Genomic DNA, 25,667 nt, shown 5'->3' on the forward strand with positions numbered 1-25,667 from the left:
AAAATAAATGCTTACATATACATTTCCTCGTAGGCACAATATCATCTCTTGGAAAACTCTGTACAAGGTCCCCGGTACTATGAGCAAACTATGCAATGGATTGTTGTCTGTTAGGTGACAAACCTGGGTGGGTATAATAAACAAGATGGACTAGAGCACGGGCACTGAATGTATGGGTTAGTTTAATATATGTACCAAACATGCCATTGCTTAGGCAGAGGAGGATTTCAACAGGATTGTCGTGGTCACTCTGTGCCTGAATGCTATCCTAGCTGGATTTCATCACTATCCTGATAAGGATGGCTGGCTGCTCTGCACTAGACCTGGCTGTCGGATGACACACACAGTTAGATGGGGAGTTCCATTATGTGTATTCATATAATTTATTTCAATTGTACAATGGTTGAATTATTCATCCTGTTTCCATTCTTGTCACGCTGGTGAGATTGGTTTGCTTCATTCTATTAATCATTGCAGCACATATATTATACACAAGATTCCAGTTACCTCAATAAATATTTGAAACACCACTTGTGTATTTCTTGTGTATCTCTTTGGGCATGCCTGAGTTATAAATGAAAGGGTAAGATTTGTTTCCACGATTTCCTTTGAGGAATTAGAGTTGTCATGTTCTCAGGTTGCAGACACCATCCGGTACCATTTCAGGTTTAGAGGTCCAGATGGCGCACTGTGAGCTAGTAAGGGAACCATGTCAACATATTCTGATGGCATGTGTGGACTCAGTTCCACATCGTTTTGATGCTTATGTCGCCTAAATGCAGTCTTACTGAGAAAGTAGGTGCCATGAGACAGTTTGATTTGCGACGGGTTACCTTCCACTGAACATGCACATTTGTAAAGTCCACACTTCAGCTTCCAAGGAGACACCTTCACTTAGTAACTGTTTGTGTTATTGTTACAGCATTTAGCAGCATTCGCAGCTAAATTAATGGACAAAGACAACTCATGTTCCATACGGTTGGATCCATGTTACTTGATATGAATAACTGTGTGTGTTTATGTAGTGTTTTTGCACACAAACTACTACCATTTGATTCTCTTTTCCTTCATGTAGTCTGGCGATGCTCCTTTTGTCAGATTACTGCCTTTAAGGGAGAGACGGAGAGCAAATATAAGAAAATGTAACAAGCAATAAAAGTGCCTTCTCGCAGTGCTGTAAGAAGGTCAGGGCCTGTCAGAGTCAGGCCCTGGCAAAGCAAAAAAATCACATGGACATTCAGCTAGTGATCTACGGGGCTCTTGTAATGCAATGCAAGGGTTTTTCCTCGTTTATTTAATGCACCTTTTTAAATATCTACTGCACATGATATGCATGCAGCGCATGCTGTATGTCCATGCACCTTGGGTACCATTGTAGAGCGCTATGATTGTCTTTAAATATGCGCTTATGTCATGTTGGCAGAGCGCAGTGTTTTCTTTTGATCTGTTTTCCGTGTGCGCCCTTGTACGTATTCAGCCCATTTCGCCCTGCTGGAACCGGTAAGGAGTTGGAATCCGGGCTGGATGTACATAAATTGGAATAAAGAACTTCTGGAAAGGTTTTCCTGCTTCAGAAACTCATCATTACAGCCCTCTATTTCTGTCATTCACCAGCTGAATAAAAAACATACCTTCTGTCCTGCCTGTCACATGCTAATGCTGCAACGAAATGTCCATAGAAGTCCCATCAGGGTCACTGATAGAGCTGGATTATAAATTACTTGGAATGTAACACTGGCAGAAATTGTAGGAATAATAAAAGTGCACACAGACTAAACACAAATGCCAATGATTAATCCTTTTTACCAAGATATATATCAGAAGTCACAACTACTTTAATTAAATAAAGTAAATCCTCAAAAGTGAAATCAAATATTGACAAAATATCGTGTCCCTTGGCATAGGGCTTACTCTGTGGGAGCGCCGGTACTTTGCACCGATTGGCCTTTTCAAGTGAACAGGTGGCTACTGTTGTTTACTACTGGGCTAAAGCATTATTTCATTTCAACTGAAGAACTGATGTATAGCCACTGACATTTAAACTAACTTTGTCAAGTTTTTAATTCCCTTGGCCCTGGATAAAGGTGCTACATAAACTGTCAAATAAAATATCCTCCTGACTTTGATAATGCTTTGTCTATTTGTGAATTTGTCAAACACAGGATGCAATTTTGCATCTATAATACATAGGCCACCTCTCATGTCCAGTTCTCAAGCCACACTCATTTAATGGCCTGCTACCTTTTACATCCCACTTAAAGCTCTACATAAACGTATACTTAGCTGTTGAGTGAGGCACATGGGTTCGAATTCCAGGCACGCGGCCTCTCACAACCTGACTTCAAGGTCGACACATTCTTCTCACAGCCTTCAGATAAACACTGTGAGGTAACAGGAACTCTCGACCTAATAAAACATTGACGCAGGTATCCGTTTCCCACCCACCTTTCTCGTTTCCCACCCTCCTTTCTCGCAGTGGAAATCATTTTAAAGTCAATCTTTCTTCTCCACTGGCTACAGCTGCATTTCCAGGCAACATTCCTTCCCAAAACTACAGGCGGACATAAATCAGGTGTCAGCTATTCAAACGTTAGGAAAGGTTTTCTGAAGATCGTTGTTCCAACATTCATTTCCCAAGATGTGTAGCAGAGACAGCAAAGGTGACTAACCAATCAATGACGTTTTGACTTGTACAATATTAAGAAGACCTTATAGCTTAAGTGATTGTGGAACGTTGCGATCCAGTCCTGAGCATTCATTGTACAATTCACTGCTTTGAGGAAACCAGTGCAAATCTCATAAAACAGAGCAGGAGTCCAAACGTTCTATTAAGAGTCTTCTGCCCAATACTGGGATTGCCAAATACCAAGGTTTCCTAGTCTTGATTCCCCTCAGTCTTCCATCATCACACTTCTTGTCTCTTTAGATCACTCCTCTAGTCACTGTGTCCTGCCTGTGTTCTCTTTCTCCTTCTTTCACCTTTTACGCTTTGCTGTCGAGCAAAGTCCAACGACTTGTGCTCATTTTCAGTATGATGAATAAATCTGGTTTATAGTGTGAAATGACCATTGCAATTTACAATAAATGTCTTAGGAGTTATGAAAATAGTTTATGTAGCCCTACTATACACAAGGACTATCAGACATTGGGAAGTGTAAGTGCGTAATAATTTTTATTTTGGGGCAACAATTTTTTGAGTGTATGTGTACACGTGCAGAGCAAAATGCAGTCACTCAAAGTGGAGGCATCCAGTGGCTGGAGTGAGGTGGCCTGTTGATCTATACTTTCTGCTGGGATGGAAGGGAGTACACTTTGAGTGACATGTCAACATACCAATGGTGAAAAGGAACTGATTGGGAACCCCTTTATATGGAGGAGTAAATAGGAATTTTAACTCTTCTTTACCATGAAGATCTACATTTCAATAAACAGGAAGGGTTTTAAGTTGGCTGTAAATACTGGCTGTGAGACTGCGGCACAATGTTCGTCTACGATGGCATTTCAGTCTGGCAGTCGGCTCTGGCTTTATGTACCTTAGAAATACATAACAAATTTAGGTTTACTGAGTGCAGTGCCCTGTGAGGTGTATGTTTTTTTTACTTTCTCCTGTACATAAGCAGGGTGCTTTTGTATGTCTCGCCTAGGCAACGCTTGCGCTGTCTCTTCGCAACATGCTGTATTCAGGCATGGACTTGAAGCTCTGCCAATTTTCGTCGTTCATTTCAATTGGCTCCTCTTACTGTCCTTTGTAAATGGTGTTTTTTATTTTGTGAATAGGCTCAGTAGTCCCTCTTTAGTACCTCCTTTTCTCATGTTGTAACCTCCCATGAGGACTGCCCATGTGTTGTTAATCAGTATGTTTTCGTTGCAGTCTGTGAGCACTATTTTCTTAAATGATTTTCTCCTATTGCACACACGACATGCTCTCCTGCAACTGCTTGTCTTTTTTTTAAGCATCACAGCATGCCCTGCTTTATCTTATCTTATGTTTTAGCTTTAACAACGGCAGCCGCGCCATTAATGCTGCACATGACCCAATATATTTTTTTAAAGAAGCGCTTCACACCGCACTTTACTTTATGTTTTTTTAAAGTCATGCTTTGTTTTTGTTTGTTTTTTATCACCAGCGCGGCACGCTTCAGGTTCAACAATGGAATTATGAACAGGCGGGTGCTTTATGTTGCAGTACGTGCCAGCTTTTCAATCCTCCTCTCCTGTGCCTCATCCTCCGATCCCGTCCTGCCCTCCTACACAAACTTAAATATGCATGGGCGCACGCTTTAGGTTTCAGCACGGATAGCTCTTTCATATTAAAACATGGGTCCCGTGCTTTTATGTTGCAGCACAGCGCCCATTTTTCATTCCTCCTCTCCTGTGTCACAGCCCCCATTCCTGTTCCGCCCCCATACACAAACTTAAATATGCACGGGCGCCGTGCTTTAGGTGTCAGCACGGTGCCCGCTTACATACGTTGTTCCCTTCCCCCACTAAGTCGCCACGCCACTTCCCTGCTTTCCCACAACTGTCCTACATGCAATTTCACTCCATCAGTGCTTCCTGCTTACATATACGCTTCCATACTCATAGTGTGCACTTACTTTCTATAAAAAAAATCTCCACTACAAATACATAAACAAGCATTGGCATAGCCAATAGGTCCCGCCTTTGGGACCTTATAAGTGTTTTGCCATGCAACAGTTGATGTTGTTGCACCAAAGATATTGTGCTGCATAACTAAATACTTATAAGGTGCCAAAAGCGAGACCTATTGGCTATGCCAATGCTTGTTAAGAACTGCCGGTGCTCAGCATCGCCAAAACCCGGCGGTCTTAAAGCCCTGGGTATATTTTATTAATAAAGTTATTTCTGCTTTCACTGCTACTGCATGTAAGCATTGCTCTGGTGAAAAGTTCCCACCGCACAGGGACCTTATGCCATTGTGCTATGATATATGCACAGTGGTTTTGTTTAGGAGCATGGCCCCCGGTGCTGGCACATTCTAAGAGTGAGTAAGTGCTCTAGTTCTATCTCAATGGCGCTTTGCTGCCAACAAAGACAACGGACTGTAGTATGAGCGCCGTTAACAGAGACGACGGGCTGTTGTTTTCCCTTGACACATCTAATACATAGGCTCTCAGCCGTTTCCGTTTTGAACGTTGCAGGATCGGAAAGCAAACCTATACCGTTTCCTCGGTTACTGACATACCCGCCCCTAACCGCTCAGTTCTGCCCTTTCTCTGTGCCCCGCCGCTGGTTCAAGTATAAGGTGAATAAAAGGTACAGGCTTTTTGGGATTGTCTGATTCAGTTTTGGGCCGAGCGTCAGGAGAGTGAGAAGAGGCAACATGAGAACACCCGTAAACGGCAGAAGGGGTTGCGTGAGAGGTGCAGGAGCCAGTAGAGGGAGTGGGGTGGAGAGCAGCAGAAGAAGGGGAGCAGGGGGTGGCAGGGGTGGCAGTATGAGGGGCAAAGCAAGAGGAGGACGAGGAGGGATGAGTGTCCAAGGAGGGAGCTGCATGGTGGGCAGAGGGCGGGGAGGCGTTATAGGAGGGGGCAAAATGAATGCCTGCAGTAGGGGAAGAGGCGGCAGGGGTGGACGAGGCAATGCCATAGGAGCAAAGGGTAGCTTGAGAGGAACACCTACTTGGGGTGGGAGGCTGAGAGGCACGAGAGGATATGGTAAATGTGGAATCATAAATAGAACTCGAGGTTGTCTCATGGGTGGGATGAAGGTAGAAGAGTGCGAAATGACATGAGAACAAGGAAGCCGCGGGGCAAGAGGGATGGATGGCATGAGGGGTAGAGGTGGTGGCATGGGAAGCAGAGGCAAATTTGCTTACTCGGGAGGCAGAGGAAGAGAGATGGGTAGCATGGGAGGCAGAGGAAGTGGGGTGAAAAGAGAAGGTGTAAAAAAGGGACTTACGCCGGGCGGGTGTGCTGAAAGTGATGACGAGTGTAGTATAAGCGAGGAAGAAGATTGAAGCAGTGAGGAATGTGGTATGAGACTGGGTGGCAGGAAACATGTGTGGGCCTGTGAGAGACTAGGTAGATGAAAGCTTACGGCTGGAGGGCAGAGTAGGAGTGAAGGTGGCCTGAGACAAGGAGGAAGTGTTATAACAAGCATTGGCCGCGCGGCCGTGAAAATAACACGGCCGCGCGGCCTATGAAAGTGATCGCGGACGCGATCAGGCATGGCGGAGGTGAGACACATGGCAGCTGCGTAAGGCAAAGAAAAATATAGGAAGGAAAAACAGTGTAACTGAGTTAAACAAGGAGGGAGGGACGTTAAAGTAGATTATGATAATATTAATGGTAAGAAGGAAAGACTAAGGAAAACAAGCGCGCGTGCTGCGCGAGTGGTGCGCGCATGACGGCAAAAGTAGGCTGGCGAGTGGTGTGCAAAGGAAAGCCATGGGGTTGAAAGCTGGAGGATGCGCGTGTGCACGCTCGCGCGAACGCAAGCGCTAGGCCAGCCAGCAGCACTTTGAAAACTCACCTACAAAATGTCTCTCCGAGCAGCGCATGCACGCTGACTCAGCGAGACCTAATAAAAAAACAGTGTCATTTATACACCAATAGCTCTAACTTTACAAATGCGAGACCTATTGCATTCAAATGCTTGCTATATGTCCCTATAGGTAATCACTAGTGCTTCACAGTTTACTTTTTGCCTAACTGGCAGCTAGTGGACATGCTTCAGACCTTTCCCAACTGACTGTCTTCTGAAAATATTCCGAACCAATCAAAATCAAAAAGGCTGGTTAATTAAGCTATTACTATGAATTCCTGCTGGCAGTGCTAGTCATTTTGTTCCTTACTTCCCTTTATCCAGTTGTATAAATATTCTGGCAGTGGAACTTCTTGTAACCACAGCTCCAAAAATGCATGAATCCTAGTCAAATCCGGAGACCATCACATGTATGTTGGAAACGTTCACATCTCTGTAAATATTTCAGGGTGCAAGAACCCTGAAACCCTTGACATTACGCCCAGCTCCTCCCTATATGTGGTAACGCAAATTGAAGAGACTAGAGAAAGGTTAGTGGCGCTCGAGGCTGCTGCAGCACACGCACACCGGACTCTCAGGGTAACCCCGAGGGTCTAAATTGTTCCCACTAAAGTACCTTTCTCTAAGGGCTTTTTCAGAATCCTCCATGGACCACTGTGGGCTCGCACTGTCTAAGCAGAGAAAAGCAAAGGGGCTCACCTGAAGAAGGTGTGGTACTCCACGCAGCATTTCCAGAGGTGCTTGCAAGCGGTTTTGCTGTGTGTTTCAAAAAAGAAGGACGTCTCATTGCACTGGAACAAAAAACACAAAACAAGAAATCCCTGTGAATTATTGTCCACACGGGGCGACAAAGAGCTCTGAATCACATCAAGGCGACATAAGACACCCGAGCTACATACCATGCCACCCCTACAACAGTCCTGGTGAACTGGGCGACCCTTCACCTTGCTCGACCTCACAATTATGAAATGCATCTACCCACTTTTCTAATGGAGACTCTTCAATTGAAAGTATGGGGCACTAATAAAATATACGATCTCTTACGAAACAGGTAAGTTTTTTTCTAGTGCCTTTTTTAAACAGGCACGCTTGTCTAGCAGACTAAGGCAAATTATGGGACCAGAAGCCAATTAGACAGATTTTGCTCTTGGTGAATCGCACTTAACTGAACTGCTAAAAACTGTCTCTTACCCATCCAAACATCTTACATTTCACTAACATGTACCATACATAGGTTGCCATCGGAGAAAACATCTGGCAAACGAAAGTTGCCAGCAAAATAAAATTCTGATAATACAATGTAATTAACAACAGGCGACAGCTCATGTGTATCAACATCAGCACAACTGCAGCAGGACACTTCAGCAACAGATACCTTCAAATGTCCCTTCCCCCATCCTGAATGGTCAATTTCAAGTGACCTGATCACGCATAAAAACGTGCTGCTTACAGGTGTTCCACTCAAGGCAAGTCCATATGTGTCGTGAGCACAACATCGTCTTCAGCCTACAGATTTACCACACCTGCCAGGCAGTATTGACTTTCCTTGGGGGCAGAATTATTCAATATGCGCCTCAAAAAGCACCCATATTGTCCATTTATGGCAGATATGATGACTCAGCCCTCACTATTATATTTATTTGGCTACTTATGGAAATACCACAGGGTCAAGAGCTTTTCCTGTACCTGCACACCAATGAGGCGCCTGAATGTGTTTTCTATACCACCTTCACCTATGAGTTAAGTTAAATCTTTATGCCTAGAGTTTGTTGCGTTTTCAGATCATCTTTTAAATGTCGATATCTTTCATTTCATTTTTCCAGCAGACCCTTCATCCCCTGAAGCACTGTTCTCTTGACTTAAAAAACCCATTATCGCTTTAAAAATACTGTCTTTACATAGGGCACATACCTGTGCATGCGCACACACATATAGATGCAATTGCGATATGATACAATATGCATGCCAGCATACCAACACAAACCTTCTCCTCTCTTCAAATTATAAATATTAATATACACGTTTTATATGCAGCCAATTACAATACTGTTTCTATGTTTCTTCTATTTTGGTGGTGTTCCTCTAGAGATGCCTTCTTCACACTTAGACGCAGCATTGCATTTGAAAGTATCTCCAAGGAACCATACATTCACTGTTCATGCTTACAAAAACGGTTTCCTATAGCTTAGCTGGCGTCTACGTATACAGACAGTTCACTGACGTCTATACCGCCCTCACACTGCTTTGCCACCTGTAGTGTTCTCCGCCCCAGGAGACACGCCAGAGTCAGGTAAGGGTCTTTATATTATTGATTGTTACAGTTGTGATTGCCGATGCTGCTGCTGCCCACATGTGCCTCACCCTCCTTGTTCTCATCCCCTCCCCACTCCCTTGACCGGAAGTGGTGTCCAGTTCCTGTCCCCTCCCCACCAGTCGGGTACAGGGTCCTAGTGCCCCTTTACCCAGGTCACGACATCTGCCCTTTTGTTGCAAGAAAATGACAGAGAAATTGGTGAGAGAGATAGAGCTACAGAGATAGAGAGAGATAGAGAGAAAGAGAGCGAGAAAGAGAGCGAGAGAGAGAGAGAGAGAGAGACGGTTCGTTGTCCCTATCATTACATATCTTCAATCAGTCTTTTTGGTCTTTTGGTCTCTCTTTTTGGATAAGGTCCTTCCCAGTCTTTTTGCAATTCCTTGTCTTGTCTCTCATCTGTGTCTGTGTTTACTGCTGCTGTGTCCTCTCCGTCTTCATCCATGATCTTTAGTCCCTTGAAGTGAGAGCTGTTCCTTGTTATTCGGTAGGGGCCTGCTCCCCCCGTTATCATAGGCCTCTTGACATGTGTCACTGTTAAAGGTTCTTTTGAGAACGCACTGTCTGATTTTCTCAGTTGCCGCTGACGCACCACCACTGAGTGCCCTTGCTTGAGGTGCGATGGAGTGGCTTGTCTCCTAGCACCAGCATACGCTTTCATTTTCTCTTTGGCCTCGTGGTCTCTGACAGCAATGCTGCTGTGTTCTGGTGGCGCCGTTGCTTCTAATTGTGGTAGTCTCGTCCTGCTTGTTCTGCCCAGCACCAATTCAGCGGGGCATCGTCCCGTGGAGCTGTGAGGGGTGTTTTGATAATTTCTTAGTACTTGACAGAGTGCCTGTCCGATTGATGTCTGCGCCAGCTTTGCTCTTTGGATAGCCTTCTTTATGTTCCCCATGAACCTCTCCACCATGCCATTTGCTTGTGGCCACAGAGGTGTTATCTTCCTGTGATGAATGCCTAGGTAGTCCATGAAGTTTCCACGGTCGCGGTTTTCTTTACCTGATGTTTCTATATTAGATTAATGCGCGCTCGCTCTCTGTTTTCCACAGGGGCATCGGACATAGTAGTTCCACGTTTTCTTGTACTGCTTCTCCGTCTGATTCAGCTGAAGAACTGCAATTTGCTTTTTTCATGTGCCTGGCATATCTGTTTGTTGCCGTCCGTGGTCTTCCTAGTCTTCCTCGCTCAATTTTAAATTGTGCACCCATGCAGGCGCTTGCAAAATGATTATCTCTGTTGCATTTCCTGCATTTTTGACCCATTGCCGGGCGTACGCCGACATGTGGAAACTCATGCGGTTTTCTTGGCAGTGGCGCATTGTTTTCTTTCTTCCTGTTGCTTCCGGTCATGCGGTTAGTTTGTTCTATTCTTCTTTCTTTGTCCAGTTCCATCTGACTTACATGTGTTGCTGCTCTCGCTTCCGCCCGGGCCATGGTCAGAATTTTCACCAGCGAGGTCGGTTCTTTCAAAATTTGTGTGCGGAATTCCACAAACTGACAGTCTTCAATGATGCGCAGGCGAATTGCCTGTTCGTTGTCTAACTTATCGAATTCACAGTATGTGACCAATTTACGCAGTCTTGTTGCAAAGTCATCGAGGGACTCCTCTGCTCGTTGGCACGCGATGGCGAAGGTGTATCTTTCGAAATCAATGTTTATTTGAGGGACAAACTTGTCTGTGAGGCACTTTATCAGTCCCTTATATGTTGCTGTTTGATCTTGAGGAAATGTTACTAGAAGGTCTTCCACTTCATCCCCTACGAAGTTTAAAAATAGATCTATGTGCTTAGCTTTTACGATGTCTGTGGCGTGCATGTATCGTTCGAACTGGCGAATCCATCTTTCCCATCTGATACCTATCTGTGGTTCAGAAAGGCTGAATGGAAGTGGCCTGCGGAATATTGCCTGTGTACTGTTCTGGTCACTTGTTGGTTCAACCATTCTTTTGACGTGCAGCTCTGGTGCAAGTCTCGTTTGGGCGTACTTCTTTTTCCTGTTGACACTGCAATAGTGTATGTTCCTTCTCTTGTTTGTCTCTTTATTTCTGCTCTTTATTATTTCCGTTTGTTATATTTTCTATATCTGTTTTTTTCCTTTTAATTCCCTTATTGTATGCTTTTTGTAGTTTGCCTGACTTTAAAATGGTTATCTTTTCTTTTTCTGTTGTTTTTTCCTTCTAATTCCTTTTAATTCCCTTTTTGTAGGCTTTTTTTGTAGTTTGCCTGACTTTAAAATGGCCACCGGGCCTCCCCTGCTGCTTATTGGCTTAGTATGCCACACCTCAAAATGGCAACCGAAGTCTCGTGAGATCACGGGACTTCCAGTGTCTTCGCCTGGCATCAAAATGGCCGCCAGGCCTTCCTGGACGCTGACTCGCTGCTCCCGCCTGTTCCAAAATGGCCGCTGTACTCGCGCGAGACTTCCTTCAAATTTACGCGCGATGCTGCAGTCTTGATGCAGCGGGCAGCTGGGGCACGAACACAGTCGGGTGCACCTTTTTAGATTATGCGCACAAAGCTCACACGCACAGATGGGTGCACCACTTGATGCCAGGCAGTCGGGGGCCTCTTACTGCTTATCACTGCGGCCGGGGTGGGCTCCCGCATCGTATCTATGGTATTTTTTGTTTTTCTTCTTCAGCACTCGGACCAGGGTGGGCTCCTGGCTCCGCTTTTCTGCACTCGGGTGTCTTTTGTAATTGCAGCGATTCTTCTCCTGTTCTTCGCCGGCGGACCAGAGTGGGCTCCTGGCTCCGTCACTCGGTCACGAAGGACCTGGGCACACGCGTTTGCAGTATCCTTGCTTGAAATCCCGACTTCGTCGCCAGTTGTCGTGTTCACTGCCCCAGGAGACACACCAGAGTCAGGCAAGGGTCTTTATATTATTTATTGTTACAGTTGTGATTGACGATGCTGCTGCTGCCCACATGTGCCTCATCCTCCAGCACTCCTTGTTCTCATCCCCTCCCCACTCCTTTGACCGGAAGTGGTGTCGGGGTTCCTGTCCCCTCCCCACCAGTCGGGTACAGGGTCCTAGTGCCCCTTTAACCAGGTCACGAAACCACCATCAGGTGCTCAGACACAATCACGGCTAGACAACTCATTCGTTTAGTAAACAACAGTACCTGTCATTGCAGCGCTGGTGAGAACTGAAGCAGCACTCCAGCCAGAGCACCTTCTACTTGAAAAGAAGTTCAAGGGGAATTTTTCTCTGTAGAAGACTCGTGTATTTTATTTTGCTTGTAAAAGAGGGGGAGTAGCAATATTCACAATAAGAATTTTGAAAGTCATGGCCCAGTGTTGGTCTGTTGTAGATTGCTCTGGTGTGCAACCACCACCTTTAACAGCATACTGTGTCCTTCTGGTACCACTATCAGGTTGTTACTGCCACGGTTGTGTGATGGAACAACACCTGCCTCGACAACGCATGCCGGAACCACACAGTCTTAACATGACCGCGTCTTTACCACGCATGCCTATACCACACATGCCTTTACCATGTAATTTTGTGGTAAAGACATGATTGGTAAAGGGACATGTGTGATAAAGACCACACTCCAGCCCCCCTGCCCTGAGCACCTAAAATGCAGCCCTCCTGCAGTCTATTTTATCCACCCCAGCTCTATAAACTCCTCCAACCCATTATCTTGAACCTTAATACTCGATCCCAGCCCCTAAAAACTACTCCGACCACAGACCCCCTCTCTGAGCACTAAAACCAGCCCCCACCCCCTAGAACCTACCCCCATTTCCCCCCAGCCCCTGCCCAACTGCCCCCTCGACCTGAAAACTGCCCCTTTCCTGTCCCCTGCTCTAAGCCCTAAAACTCAGCCCCCTAAAAACTACTCCGACCCCAGCCCCCCTCCCTGAGCCCTAACACCAGCCCCCACTCCCTAAAGCCTACCCCCACCTACCCCCTGCCCCAGCCCAACTGCCTTCTTAGCCTGTAAACTGCCCCTTTCCTGTCCCCTGCCCTAAGCTCTAAAACTCCCGACCCCCCAGCCAGCCCTGAAAACGACCCCAACCTCTCAGCCCCCAAAACTACCCCTAACTCAAACAAACTACCCCCACTCCACCCTTTGCCCTCTGCCCTGAACCCCAAAACTCCCACCCCACAGCCCTGAAAACTAACCTGACCCCCAGCCTTGAAAACTAACCTGACCCCCAGTCCCCCAAACTACCCCCAACCCAAATAAATGACCCCCGTCCCCTGCCCGAGCCCTAAAACTCCTGGCACCCTCCAAATCCTGAAAACTAGCCACAACCCATACAAACTACCCCCAACCACTCCAAAACCCCACTTACCTCACTACCTCATCCTGATCTTTCCTCTTCCTGCTCTTCCGCCGAGCTGCAGCCAGCAACTAGACCGCACATATGCCTTAACCACGCATATGCTTGGTTAAGGCATATGCGTACTTAAGGCAAGCATGGTTACGCTTGCAATGTCAGAACACGCGTGGCTGAGGCCGTGGTGTTCCTCCTGTTTCCTGACTGCCACAGCCTCATGTTTGTGTTGGTATACGGGGGCAATTTCTTACACCCATACTCTCCTATAGTACAGGCAGCTCCGCCCCCTCAGGGAACTGACCCAGCCCTGCCTTCCAAGCATGAGGGGTGGAACCCCACAGAAGTGTAGAAGGCAGAGTCAGCGCAGAACTTCATCTATAAAACGCCCCATTATCAAAAGAGAGTAGTCTTTGCAATTTCATCAACTTTGAAGGAATCCCTGCCAGAGTTGCTGGCATCACCTTTACTGATTTAGGTATTTAGCCTTGACTACACTCTCTAACTTACTTACTTAAAACCTCCTAGTGAGGGCAGTGCCTTGAATTTCCTCTTGTACAAAAGCCTACTTTTCCTTCTCTTTCCTCCCCAGTCCTCCAAATGGCCCAATTAACTTAACAAGTTCTGCAGAAACCACACATAAAGGTCAGGCAGCTTGACCTAGTTAGCAGTTTAGCAAGATATGACCATGCTCTACGCGGCCACATAAACATGCGCTATTTTATGTTTAAATTCCGGGAACCTTCACCCACACGGTGGGTTTCTGTTAGTCATCACAGAAACTACTAAAGGTCAATATGTCGTGTGATGTTGTACTTACTTTGTGGTTTGTGGTTTCTGCGCACAAATTTCGCTGCCTGTGTTTACTACTTCGGACATCAGGTTGCATATCCATGGAGGTGACCGATCTCACCTGCAGTATTTTAATACATCTATATTACTTTGACAATTGTGTCTTGGTTTTTCTTTCTCAGATTTTCCTCCATCATATGGAAGTGCAACCAGTCTACTGAAGAAAGTACTTCAGCTAGCCAGAACCTTGCCTCTAGTCTGCCCATGCCTCCCAGCCAGGGGCCCATGATGCAGTATGGAGAGCCAGTGAATCCAAAATGAAGTGTGCAGCAGAGTAGCAATATAACATACAAGCAACACCGAGTTGAAAACGGCAGCTGCTGTACTGCTTTCCATATGTACATTATGATCCTGGAAAACAAATTAGGACCAGTCTTCTCATGATTCTTCTTTGCACGCGTCTTAGCCTCTTACAAGATGATAAATGCACCATTTGCCCTGGGACGAGGTAAGCAATTTAAAAATTATTAAAACACATATCGCAATTGGCACAGTTCAGGAAAGCCTGGGGGATGTTTTATCTGCTACTGATTTGCCAAGCTGCCTGCAGGTATATCATGTTTTATTTAATATTATTATGCACAGTAGTTATCGAATAAGTTATGGACGGTGTAAGAACTATGCTAAAATCTCTTATTAGTAAGATTAGAAAAATGGTAAAAAAATATTTTCTGAAAAATAAATGTTTTTTTAATCTCCTGATTGCTGAGAGACCTGAAAGTCATTTGTTAATATTTAATCATGTCTGCGTTCAAACCTTCATAACCATTTTCTACAAGATACCAAACACATATTTGTGTCTTACTTTACCCACGTGATTCCAAAGATTTCTAATTTGCCTTTGACAGGCGTCAGAAAATATTTGGTTTACAAGGCGACCCGGATTTGATTTAATAACAGGTTCTTGAAAGTACTAAGCTATTATCAGCCTCTGGAACTTTTGCCACCTGTCATTTATTGTATAGAGCAAACACAAGGAGATGATGGACGGAGCGCTGAAACTTTTCAGATACTCACCCCCAGTCACAGATCTGGGTTGAATCCATCATCATTCTTTAGCTCACTTCGCCACCCCAGTACAGACATAGCCATATGCAAATCAGTCTTGATCCGGTGCCTCATGGGAACAGTACAGCCCGAACTGCCAAGCAATGTCTTCCCTGGACCGGAAACAAGCATCCTGGGATCGGTATCTGGGTAACACCCTTCATCAGCCAGGCTAGCTTGAATCCAGTGGCAAAGTGAGCAAGGGACCAACGCCCGGGCATACCCTACCAACTTAGGGCGAAGAAAGCAAACACAAGGATATGCCCAGACGTGGGTCCCTTGCTCACTTTGCCACAGAGTCAAAAGAGTGGTCAAAATTAAATGCCATGCTTGCCCGAAGCCATTGAGCTAAACTGATAGAAATGATGCTATGATTGCACAGATTCCATTACAATCCTGAGTGTCAAAGTTTTGAAAAGCACACTACTCATTACTTTGTGAAGGGGCAATGTCCAGCTACATCTATCACATGACCAAATATGGTCTTGTATGACCACATATAGCCTCATACGTGCACATGCAGACTTAAATATAGGTGCAGCCATCAAATGCCACGAACAGCCCTATATACTCAGGTACAGCTATTAACATACCCAGCTACTACTAAAACATGCCTATGACAGCCACACATGCTAAATCGTAGGTCCAAGAGCAGCTTTAGGTGGCTAAGTGTAGCCTGTACTCAGTTACAGCCTAACATACTTAGGCACTACCATCACATTACTGCTGCAGACATACATGGCCAAGGGATAACATCACACATAGAATGCCTTACACAGAACAGAAGACCATTTTGCGAGGAAAATGTGATCTTTAAAAATAACCATTGAATAGAAACTAAAGAAAGGTGATGTAGCTGAGACAGGTGGAGTTTGAGGAGGGAATTTAAGTCACTTGATTGGTAGGATGCAGTGGCAAGAACAAATTTGCTCTTCGACGTAGTTGCAAAAGAGGATTTTTTAAATACAGGTCAAAAGGGTAAAATATTCACTTGAAAAGGGTTAACTTTGAGCTTGAATTTATAAGAGTTTGTGATTTTACAGTCACAACAAGAAATGGCTTCTGAGGTCTATGAAGCAACTTGAGATGGAGAGCACAGTGCTCAGGACTGAAGGCTTGTGGTTGTTTTAGAACCATGTTTGGGAAGGGGGAATGATAAAGATAATACTGGCTAATTGTTTTCACAGTACTGGGTAACATGGTAAAATGTTCAGCTGCACATTCCCAGGCACTGCCAACCTACGCCACATGTAGCCTTAAACCCCCATGTGTTAAATTTCAATTTGCACAATGGGTTACACATGACAATTTGTTTCTGGCGTGCCATTCTAGCTTCTAAGAGATAAAAGCACTGAAACTACACTCTGCAGGTGTTTCAAGTGCCTACTTCAATCCCACTGGCAGGCTGTTTACTGGTCCTACTGGATAATCTCTGTGGTTTGATGCAGTTGAGAAAGGTTCTCAAATTAGCATCCTCAAGGCCACTTATGATTTCAGTACTAGGGAATGACTGGACTCTCCTCCCATCTGGCAGGAGAATCACAGTAGGTAGGACGGATAAGACTTAATACCGCCCTATCCTTGTCCTTTCATGGCTCTGCAATGGGTCTACTCTTTCAGCCATGCTTTTCAACTTGTATACAAGAGCTAACATATTAACCTCTCATTTGTTAGAGACATCTGTCCCTTAACACACTCTTTTGCAGTTATTGAGGACTGGATGGGCCAGTACTGTCTTATTTTAATTCCTTCTCAAGCCAAGCCCTTATATAATTTTGGAGGGCAGTGGGGGGAGGGCTCCTATTAGCTTGTCCAACCATGGCTCTGTGAGAAAGGGAGTTTATTTCAGTTTCAACCAGAGGTTGCAGGTATCCCAAGGTCACCCGGCTAGCTCCACTGTGCTTCTTGGGTCAGTCGCAGTGTCTTGTAGAGGGGGCCTGATCTTAGTGTTTCCACCAATACGTGTTGAAGGCTATGATAATGAGGAGGGCCAAGAAAAATCCCTAGTTTGGGGTTAGAGGCAAGGCTCATTATCTTGGCAAAGGTTCTTAATAAATATATTTGAGATAGGAGTAGTCCCCTTAACTCTTTTTTTGTTTGTTACACTCAATCGATGCAAAGCTTCATTAAGGCCACGATATTCAGAGTTTTCGATCCCAAGGAAAGCACTGATTGTGTATGCTATAAACGGACTTGGTGTTGTTGAATACACAAACTGGGTGATCAGGTTTGCAATATCCACTGTCAGATGTTCCTATTTCTGGATCATCGTGAGCATCTCATTGAAAAAGAGACTGAGCTATATTCCGCAGAGTACGAGCCCGACCACAAACTACTTCAGAGTAAGTGACCTTCCAAAGTTCTTGTGACCAGTGGAAACATAACAATGGGCAGAAATTTCACAGTGGGGCAAACACATCACACTCTCAATATCGGTGTTTGCCCCAAGGTGAATGTGTTCTTTTTATTTTATGTGGCTGCCCCTCTGTGGCACCGCTGCCCTTCCCACCCTGCCCGTGGGCATTTCGCCACTTCCAACTGCAGTGCTGTTTCATTTGATGCTGCAGTGCAGGCATCAAAATCTCTGTTGGCAAAATAAATGTGTCACCAAGTCCACATGACAAACATAACCATCTCTCTGGTACAATTCAAGGACCAGGACTGATTGGTAAATTTAGACCTCAAAGTCCATTACCTAACAGTCACTCTGGAGAAGAATGTCTGAGAGAAGAAAACCGGTTAATCTTGAAGTCAAAACGATGCCCTAAGAATACTCCGCAGGATGACATAACTTATTTGGCACATTAAACGTTGCAATGATGACTCCTAGACCAATGTGATGAAAGACACTGGCAATCAGTACCTTGATATCTAATGCTGTCATCTCCTTCCCTAATCTGTGGTCCTTTGAAAAATGTAACTGAAGTTCTCCTGATTACCCATCTGAAAAGTAAGCTATAAAAAATGTAGTTCAAAATCCTGAATTGACTGAAGGACCCTTGGATTCCCTGTACCAAAGAGACAGCTGTGGGCTTTGAAGTACCATCAGCCAGACCTAGATCTGCAAGGAGTGCAACGAGGAAGAAAGGAAAAAGAAAAGGCACAGAAATATGGGGTCTGTTTGAAAGGTCTCAAAAATGTGGTTAGGAAGCCAAAGTCTGTTTTGGAAAATCAGGAGGTTGGGGGGCATTTTCAAGACCTTTCTAGCACACCTCACCGTTCAGCCTTGCCTGCACTATTATGGATTAAATTATGGACTTTAAATACCCTGAGTCACATGCCTTCTCTCTTATGAGAGTCCTTTGAAGAAAATCTGAGCCTTGAGAAAGCCCAGGCGCACGGCCACCGATGGCAAAACACGTGATGGCTGTCAGATGTATCATCCTTTTCTTGCATGAATACCGTACACAACTGACTACCTCAACTCTGAAACTTCGACTTCACAGACTTTGGATATCTTTACTATGATTGTTCTTGTCATATTACAAGCTATGAATACAAGTATAATAAAATGAAATCACCAAGTGTCTCGCCTTTTGATATTGTAATGAAGAAGTGACTATGGGGGTCATTATGATGGCGGAAGGACCGCCACTGCCGGGCCAGCGGTGGTGGTCCTTCCGCCATCACCAAGCCTATTACCCACCGCCGAATTAGGATGGCGGTGGGTACCGCGGCAGACGCAAAGTCCGTCCGCCGCTTCACCGCCAAAGGCAATCACACCGATTGCCTGGCAGACGGTTAGGGCCCCTGAAATGGTGGTGGTGCCTAGCTGGTACCATCCACCAAATTAGGATGTGGGTTTAGAAAGGCCTTTCCATGGCAGCAATGCCGCCATGGAAAGGCTGGCAGGCATTGGGTTTGGGGGCCCGTAGCGGGCCCCACCTTGTTTGGGGGTGTCACTGCACTGGGGGGTACACATGGTACCTCCGTGCATTTCCATGCACCAAGTGTCAGGCACTGCATGGTGCCTGCCACGTAGTGCAGGGAAAGGCAATGTAAGCAGTTTTAACATTGTGTACGGTGCTGCAGCCAGCAGCAGCGCCCGCAATGTTAAAAGCCATGGATGCGCCCGTCAGTATGGCGGGCACATCCTAATTGCTGTAGTGGGACCGCCGCATATCTGGCGGGCGACCCAAACACCGCTACAATGGCGGGCGGACATAGTCTGTCCGCCATCGTAATCAGCCCCTATATATTGTTCTGATAGAACAATTGTTAGCATTGTATTTACCATTATTACCCTGCATTTTTTAGTATTCTAGGCATCTTCTGCTTGCTGGTCCAGACCCACCTGGAACTGGTTAGCTATTCCATTCTCATTGCTTCACTTGTGTCTTGGGCAATTCTCCTTGAAGACAAAATAGGATAGGGTGAACTAACTGAAAGACAGGTGAATCCGTAGGGTCTTAAACAGCTTCAGAGGAAAAATGATTGTCCTATTGTGCAAAAATCATACAAAGTCCTTTTTGGCCTGTCTCTTACGTTACTGGAGAACTGAAAGCGAAGTCCACGGACCTTTGCTGATGCCTCACTCACTCCTCTACATCCTTAAGCCGAAGTAATCAGAGACAGAAAAGAATCAACTTACTGGTCCATTGGCAGGGGGCTCCCGGTCTATGACCTGCATCTCCAAATAAAGCTTTAGAAATATTTTAGATCAGTCTACCAACTGGGCCAGTTCCAAGAGCAGATACTACACCAACCCTGAAGAGTATAAAAGGTGCTAACAATGTCTTTTTTTTCTGAGTTTTATATAGCGCAAACTTGAGCCGAAGGGTATCAGAGTGCTTTACATGAGCACCAGTTGCATTACATAAGGACACATTCATTTTTTGTTAGCCACTGGGAGATTAAGTGATTTGCCCAGAATCACAGGATGTTGAGTGTAGCTACCAAGACTCGAACCCGCTTCCCCAGATTTGAGGTCGACTGTCCTAGCCGTTAGGCCACATCCTCTACCCCTTTAATCTTAAACCTGAGTCTTCCCATGACAGAGAGGAGAAAATATCTCAAAACATATTTTGGGGCGCTGAAAAAAGAAATGTTTACTGGAATGGACTCCAGTTAAGACCTCATTCAGTCCTAGTGAAATCGTGGAAAATATAATTCAGAGTTCACTTGAAAGGTCTCTCTTTTCAGTGCAATACTGGTGTTGGTGAGCAGCAAATAAATTGAGTTTGCTTACTATTCCAGTTTTTGTGGAGTGCCGAAATATTGGCGTGGTACTGTGCAGGCTTTCCAAAGCCAAAACTGTTTCATGCCTTCTGGGTAAAAGAGAGAGCTTCTTTTTCAATTAGTCTGTCACGTTGTTTGGCTGAAATCTTGTTCTGTGTGCGAGAGATTTTATGCCAACTGAAGTGGCAGGTTCAAGGACTTTTTAAAAATCAGCATTTGAAAGCAATCCGACTGAAAGAGAAAAACCAAAACCTATCCAAGGAAGCACATCATTGGTCCATTCTGCTCGCGCACTGAAAGATGCTCTTAGAAATAGTGTCTGTAGATGAGTTGAATCAATGGGTCACTGGTGTCGCGTTGATGTGAGGTTGGGATTCCAGAGCTGTCAGCTCGGAGAAACACGAGAGCCTCAAATAACAAGCATTTGCAATGCAATACGTCTCGCATTAGGAAAGTTTGAGCTATTTGTATTGTAAATTGACAAATTTTTTATTTATGTGATGGTATTGAAAATATTGAAATTACTAGCTTTCTCATGTACAATGTCAATAGTTTTAACTGTTGCAAATGTGACACCTATAGCATTTGTAATGCAATATGTGTTGTATTTACGTGACTTAGATGTATTGATATTACAAATAACAATGGCTTTTAATTTTTGCAAATAATTAATACTTAAATAAAAGTTAATGTAAATTATAATGGCAATCGTTTAAACTTTTGTTAATAACTCTAGTGAAGATTATGTTTAGTGTATTTAATTGCGCCTAAAATCCAAGAACAGAAGTTAAATAATATAATTTTTTGTGCTATTTGTAATAAAGCCTAAATATTGAGGGAACATATTAGAGCCAGTTGTTGTTGAATGGTTGTACAGACTGATACTGTGGTGGCGGTGAGTGATGTTATGGTAGTGTCGAGTGATGCTGTGGCGTTAATTGATGCTGTGGTAACGCATAGTGATGTAGTGGTGCCCTTGAGTGATGCTGTGGTGATGCTAAGTGATGCTGTGGTGATGCGTTAGATAGATAGATAGAGTGCAATAGTCCGATAGATAGATAGATAGATAGATAGATAGATAGATAGATAGATAGATAGATAGATAGACAGACAGACAGACAGACAGACAGACAGACAGACAGACAGACAGACAGACAGACAGACAGACAGACAGACAGACAGACAGACAGACAGACAGACAGACAGACAGACAGACAGACAGACAGATAGATAGATAGATAGACAGACAGACAGACAGACAGACAGACAGACAGACAGACAGACAGACAGACAGACAGACAGACAGACAGACAGACAGACAGACAGATAGATAGATAGATAGATAGATAGATAGATAGATAGATAGATAGATAGATAGATAGAGTGTAATTATGTAGAATATAATTGTGTGACACTGGTTTTGTGTGGAGTTTATGTTGATTTTAGTGGCATGTAATTATGTGGCATTGAGTGTTATTTTGAGTGTATCTTGCATTGTTTGCATTGTAATTAATTGGTACTGAGTGTTATTTGGAGTGCATGTGGCATTGAGTGTAGTGTAATTATGTGGTGTGTAATTATGTGGCGCTGAGTGGTATTTGAAGTGTATGTGTAATTATGTGGTGTGCAGCTATGTGGCACTGATAGGTTTTTGGAGTGTCTGTTGTATTGAGTGCATTGTAGTTATGTGGCATGTAATTATGTGGCTCTGAGTGGCATTCGGAGTGTATGTTGCCTTGCCTTGTATTTCTATGGGTCCATAAACCCTTAGAGGCAATTCTTTTATTTTAACTAAAAGGATGGTAGTTAAATGGTGTTTACGGCAGGATGGTCGTTAAATGGTGGCTACGGAGAAGCTGTGTGCTGAAAGGCAAAGAGAACACGGGCATGAAAGTGAAAGCGAGGATGAAAATGTAATGAGTGTGGCAGGATGGTCGTTAAATGGTGGCTACGGAGAAGCTGTGTGCTGAAAGGCAAAGAGAACACGGGCATGAAAGTGAAAGCGAGGATGAAAATGGAATGAGTGTGGCAGGATGTTAGTTAAATGGTGGTTACGGGGAAGCTGAGTGCTGAAAGGCAAAGAGAACACGGGCCAAAGCTGGAAGAAAACACGAGATGCGAGAGGCATGTGTGTGTGGCAAACACTGGTGGGGCTCAGAGCATTCTGTTGCTGCCTTGATGCCTGTGTGTGTGAGCAGTGGGGCTGTGTGTGTGAAGTGCCTAAAGTGGCAAGAAAACATATGGTTATTTAAATCCTTAGACGCAGAATTAATGGAGCTAATGTTATCGACCTTAGAAGGATGAAAAGGGAATGAGCGCGGCATATGTTAACTTTGTAAGCGCAGAAAGCGTGCAGGGCAAACTTATTATTTTGGTTGTTTGAGACTCAGATCTGGGCAAAGCTGCAAGAAAACATGGAGGGAGGAGGGCGGGGGAGAGATAGGCGAGAGGCATGTGTGTGTGGCAAACACTGGTGGGGCTCAGAGCATTCTGTTGCTGCCTTGATGCCTGTGTGTGTGAGCAGTGGGGCTGTGTGTGTGAAGTGCCTAAAGTTGCAAGAAAACATATGGTTAAAATCCTTAGACGCAGAATTAATGGAGCTAATGTTATCGACCTTAGAAGGATGAAAAGGGAATGAGCGCGGCATATGTTAACTTTGTAAGCACAGAAAGCGTGCAGGGCAAACTTATTATTTTGGTTGTTTGAGACTCAGATCTGGGCAAAGCTGCAAGAAAACATGGAGGGAGGAGGGCGGGGGAGAGATAGGCGAGAGGCATGTGTGTGTGGCAAACACTGGTGGGGCTCAGAGCGTTCTGTTGCTGCCTTGCCTTGTATTTCTATGGTTCCTTAATCCCTTAGAGGCAATTCTTTTATTTTAACTAAAAGGATGGTAGTTAAATGGTGTTTACTGCAGGATGGTCGTTAAATGGTGGCTTCGGAGAAGCTGTGTGCTGAAAGGCAAAGAGAACACGGGCATGAAAGTGAAAGCGAGGATGAAAATGGAATGAGTGTGGCAGGATGGTCGTTAAATGGTGGCTACGGAGAAGCTGTGTGCTGAAAGGCAAAGAGAACACGGGCATGAAAGTGAAAGCGAGGATGAAAATGGAATGAGTGTGGCAGGATGTTAGTTAAATGGTGGTTACAGGGAAGCTGAGTGCTGAAAGGCAAAGAGAACACGGGCCAAAGCTGGAAGAAAACACGAGATGCGAGAGGCATGTGTGTGTGGCAAACACTGGTGGGGCTCAGAGCATTCTGTTGCTGCCTTGATGCTTGTGTGTGAGAGCAGTGGGGCTGTGTGTGTGAAGTGCCTAAAGTTGCAAGAAAACATATGGTTATTTAAATCCTTAGACGCAGAATTAATGGAGCTAATGTTATCGACCTTAGAAGGATGAAAAGGGAATGAGCGCGGCATATGTTAACTTTGTAAGTGCAGAAAGCGTGCAGGGCAATCTTATTATTTTGGTTGTTTGAGACTCAGATCTGGGCAAAGCTGCAAGAAAACACGGAGGGCGGGCTGTGTGCTGAAAGGCAAAGAGAACACGGGCATGAAAGTGAAATCGATGGATTGCAATGCGTCCGTGAGACTAGCCCTGTGGTGGGGGAGGGACAGTTGTGAGAGGCGCCATGAGGAAACAATCTCTCGGCATGCTGTGGCGGGGGCGGGGGAGCGCATTCCAGGCGGGGGAGCGGACCCTTTGAAGTATGATGCCGAGGCTGTGGCTACACGTGCACACGCCAGTGGGCTGAAGCGCTTCCCCAAACGTATGCATGGCGGCACGATGCACGTGATTGTGCGCGTGCTCGCCATGCAATCCACTTTTGGGAGCACTTCGAAATGCCCCTCTTACTAGAGTCTCGCATAGCGATTGCATAAACGCAATAGCTAGGCGAGACCTAAAAAGGCTCACAGCGTAATATTCATTCTCACGAAGCACGATGACACTAAAGGCAAACCTTTGTCCTGATGCTAGGCCTTTGAGAGATTTCTCAATGCCCTTTTGTGACTGCAGCAACTGCTGCTCAGGGCAATTGCGAGGGCCTGACACTCACTGTGACTAGAGCTGCTGTGTCACAGCAATGTTTAGGAAAGAACCGCACTGAAATGCTATCACAGGGCGCTCACTTCTGATTACGGACGAGACCTTGTTAGGTCCCGCCTGAGCCAGCGCGCATGCGCTGCACAGCGAGGCTTTAATAAGGGCTTTTAAATTCTAAACTTTTTTTTTTATCACCCGCAATTGGATTTTGCATGTGTCTTTCTAAGAAAGACAGCACGCAATTGGTCCAAGGCGGTTGGTTGTCCCACCTTCTTTGCTCCCTGGCCTAGGGTGCTCGGGAGTGAGCATTAATGCCATCTGTTTGCAATTATCGCGTTCGCGTTAATTGGAAACAGATGGCGCGATGGTGGTCAGCGCTGGTTTTTCACCACCACTCCCGGGCTTGTATCTTCTTTCATCCTTCCTGTTCTCCACTCACCTAATTTTCTCCCACTTCTCTTCTCTGTATCTTAGTCTCTGTCAGTCGCCCTTTCTCTCCGTCTATAATTTTCCTTCCTCGGATCTTTCACCGACCATTCTACATCCCTTCCCACATATCACAATGTTTCTTCTTTCCTTTTGTTGTATCTCCCACTCCCTTCTCTTTCTCCTCGCCATAGCTACGTAGCTCACTTTTCATTCACTTTCCTTTCGCAGCTTTCTCGTCACTCCTCGTTTTACTCTCTTTCATAGCTCTCACTAACCCACCTCTTTTCGTTCTCCCCGTCTCTCCCACCCTTCCATGTTTCATTCTTTCTTCTTGCCTACCTCGTCCCACTATTGTCTTTTCTCGCATATCTCTGACTCGCTTTTACATTTCCCTCTCACACATCGCTTCGTCAGTGGTAATACGCGCTTTGTAAATACAATTACAATCTTCAGCCGCTCTTCCCTTTGTATCAAATCACTTTGCTCGCTTTCTTCTCTACCATTCTTCATCTCCAGTACTATATTTCTTGCAAGCTTCATGTTCGCCCTTCCTCTTTATTATTATTCGTGTCCCTATTTCTTGTTCTCCCCTTTCTCCACCCTTGAGCTCACACGTTTTTTTCCCTCCACTGTCCCTTCTCTACCCTTCTCACTTTCTATCTTTCCCTCTTCCCTATCTTCATTTTTGCTTTTCCATTCTCCTCCTCTTGCTGTACTTTCACTCCTGCCGCTCTCATCTTTTTTTGTTCCCTCTGGTCTTCAGTTCTTCCTTTCATTCCGCCCCATATTTTAAACACAGTCCCTCCTTTCTTATCTCTCGTAACTCTCCCTCTTTATCTCTTTTTTCTCCCACTTGTTTTAGCCAGACTTTCCCTCTTTTCAATTTTCACTTTCTTCTCCCCATTTTCTGCCTGAAGCTAAGCTTAAAAGGACTGTCTGAATTCATGAAAGCCAATGAAACAATAGTAGTAAGGACATGAAATAACTACAAGGAGTCTACTTGTTTGTCTACAGTCCATGT

General features: G+C 45.0%; 1 protein-coding gene across 4 annotated transcripts in view; it reads right to left on the reverse strand.

Annotated features, from left to right (window-relative positions):
* The window catches only part of EPB41L4A (erythrocyte membrane protein band 4.1 like 4A), an 821,385-nt gene that overhangs the window by 299,219 nt on the left and 496,499 nt on the right, over positions 1–25,667 (reverse strand). For all 4 annotated transcript variants that reach the window (XM_085632598.1, XM_085632596.1, XM_085632597.1 and 1 more), the window contains exon 10: positions 7,207–7,298. In XM_085632598.1, the coding sequence (XP_085488724.1) occupies positions 7,207–7,298 (92 nt within the window). The remainder of the gene's footprint in view (positions 1–7,206; positions 7,299–25,667) is intronic.

Source organism: Triturus cristatus, chromosome 2_1 (assembly GCF_964204655.1).
Source record: "Triturus cristatus chromosome 2_1, aTriCri1.1, whole genome shotgun sequence".
NCBI lineage: Eukaryota > Metazoa > Chordata > Amphibia > Caudata > Salamandridae > Triturus > Triturus cristatus.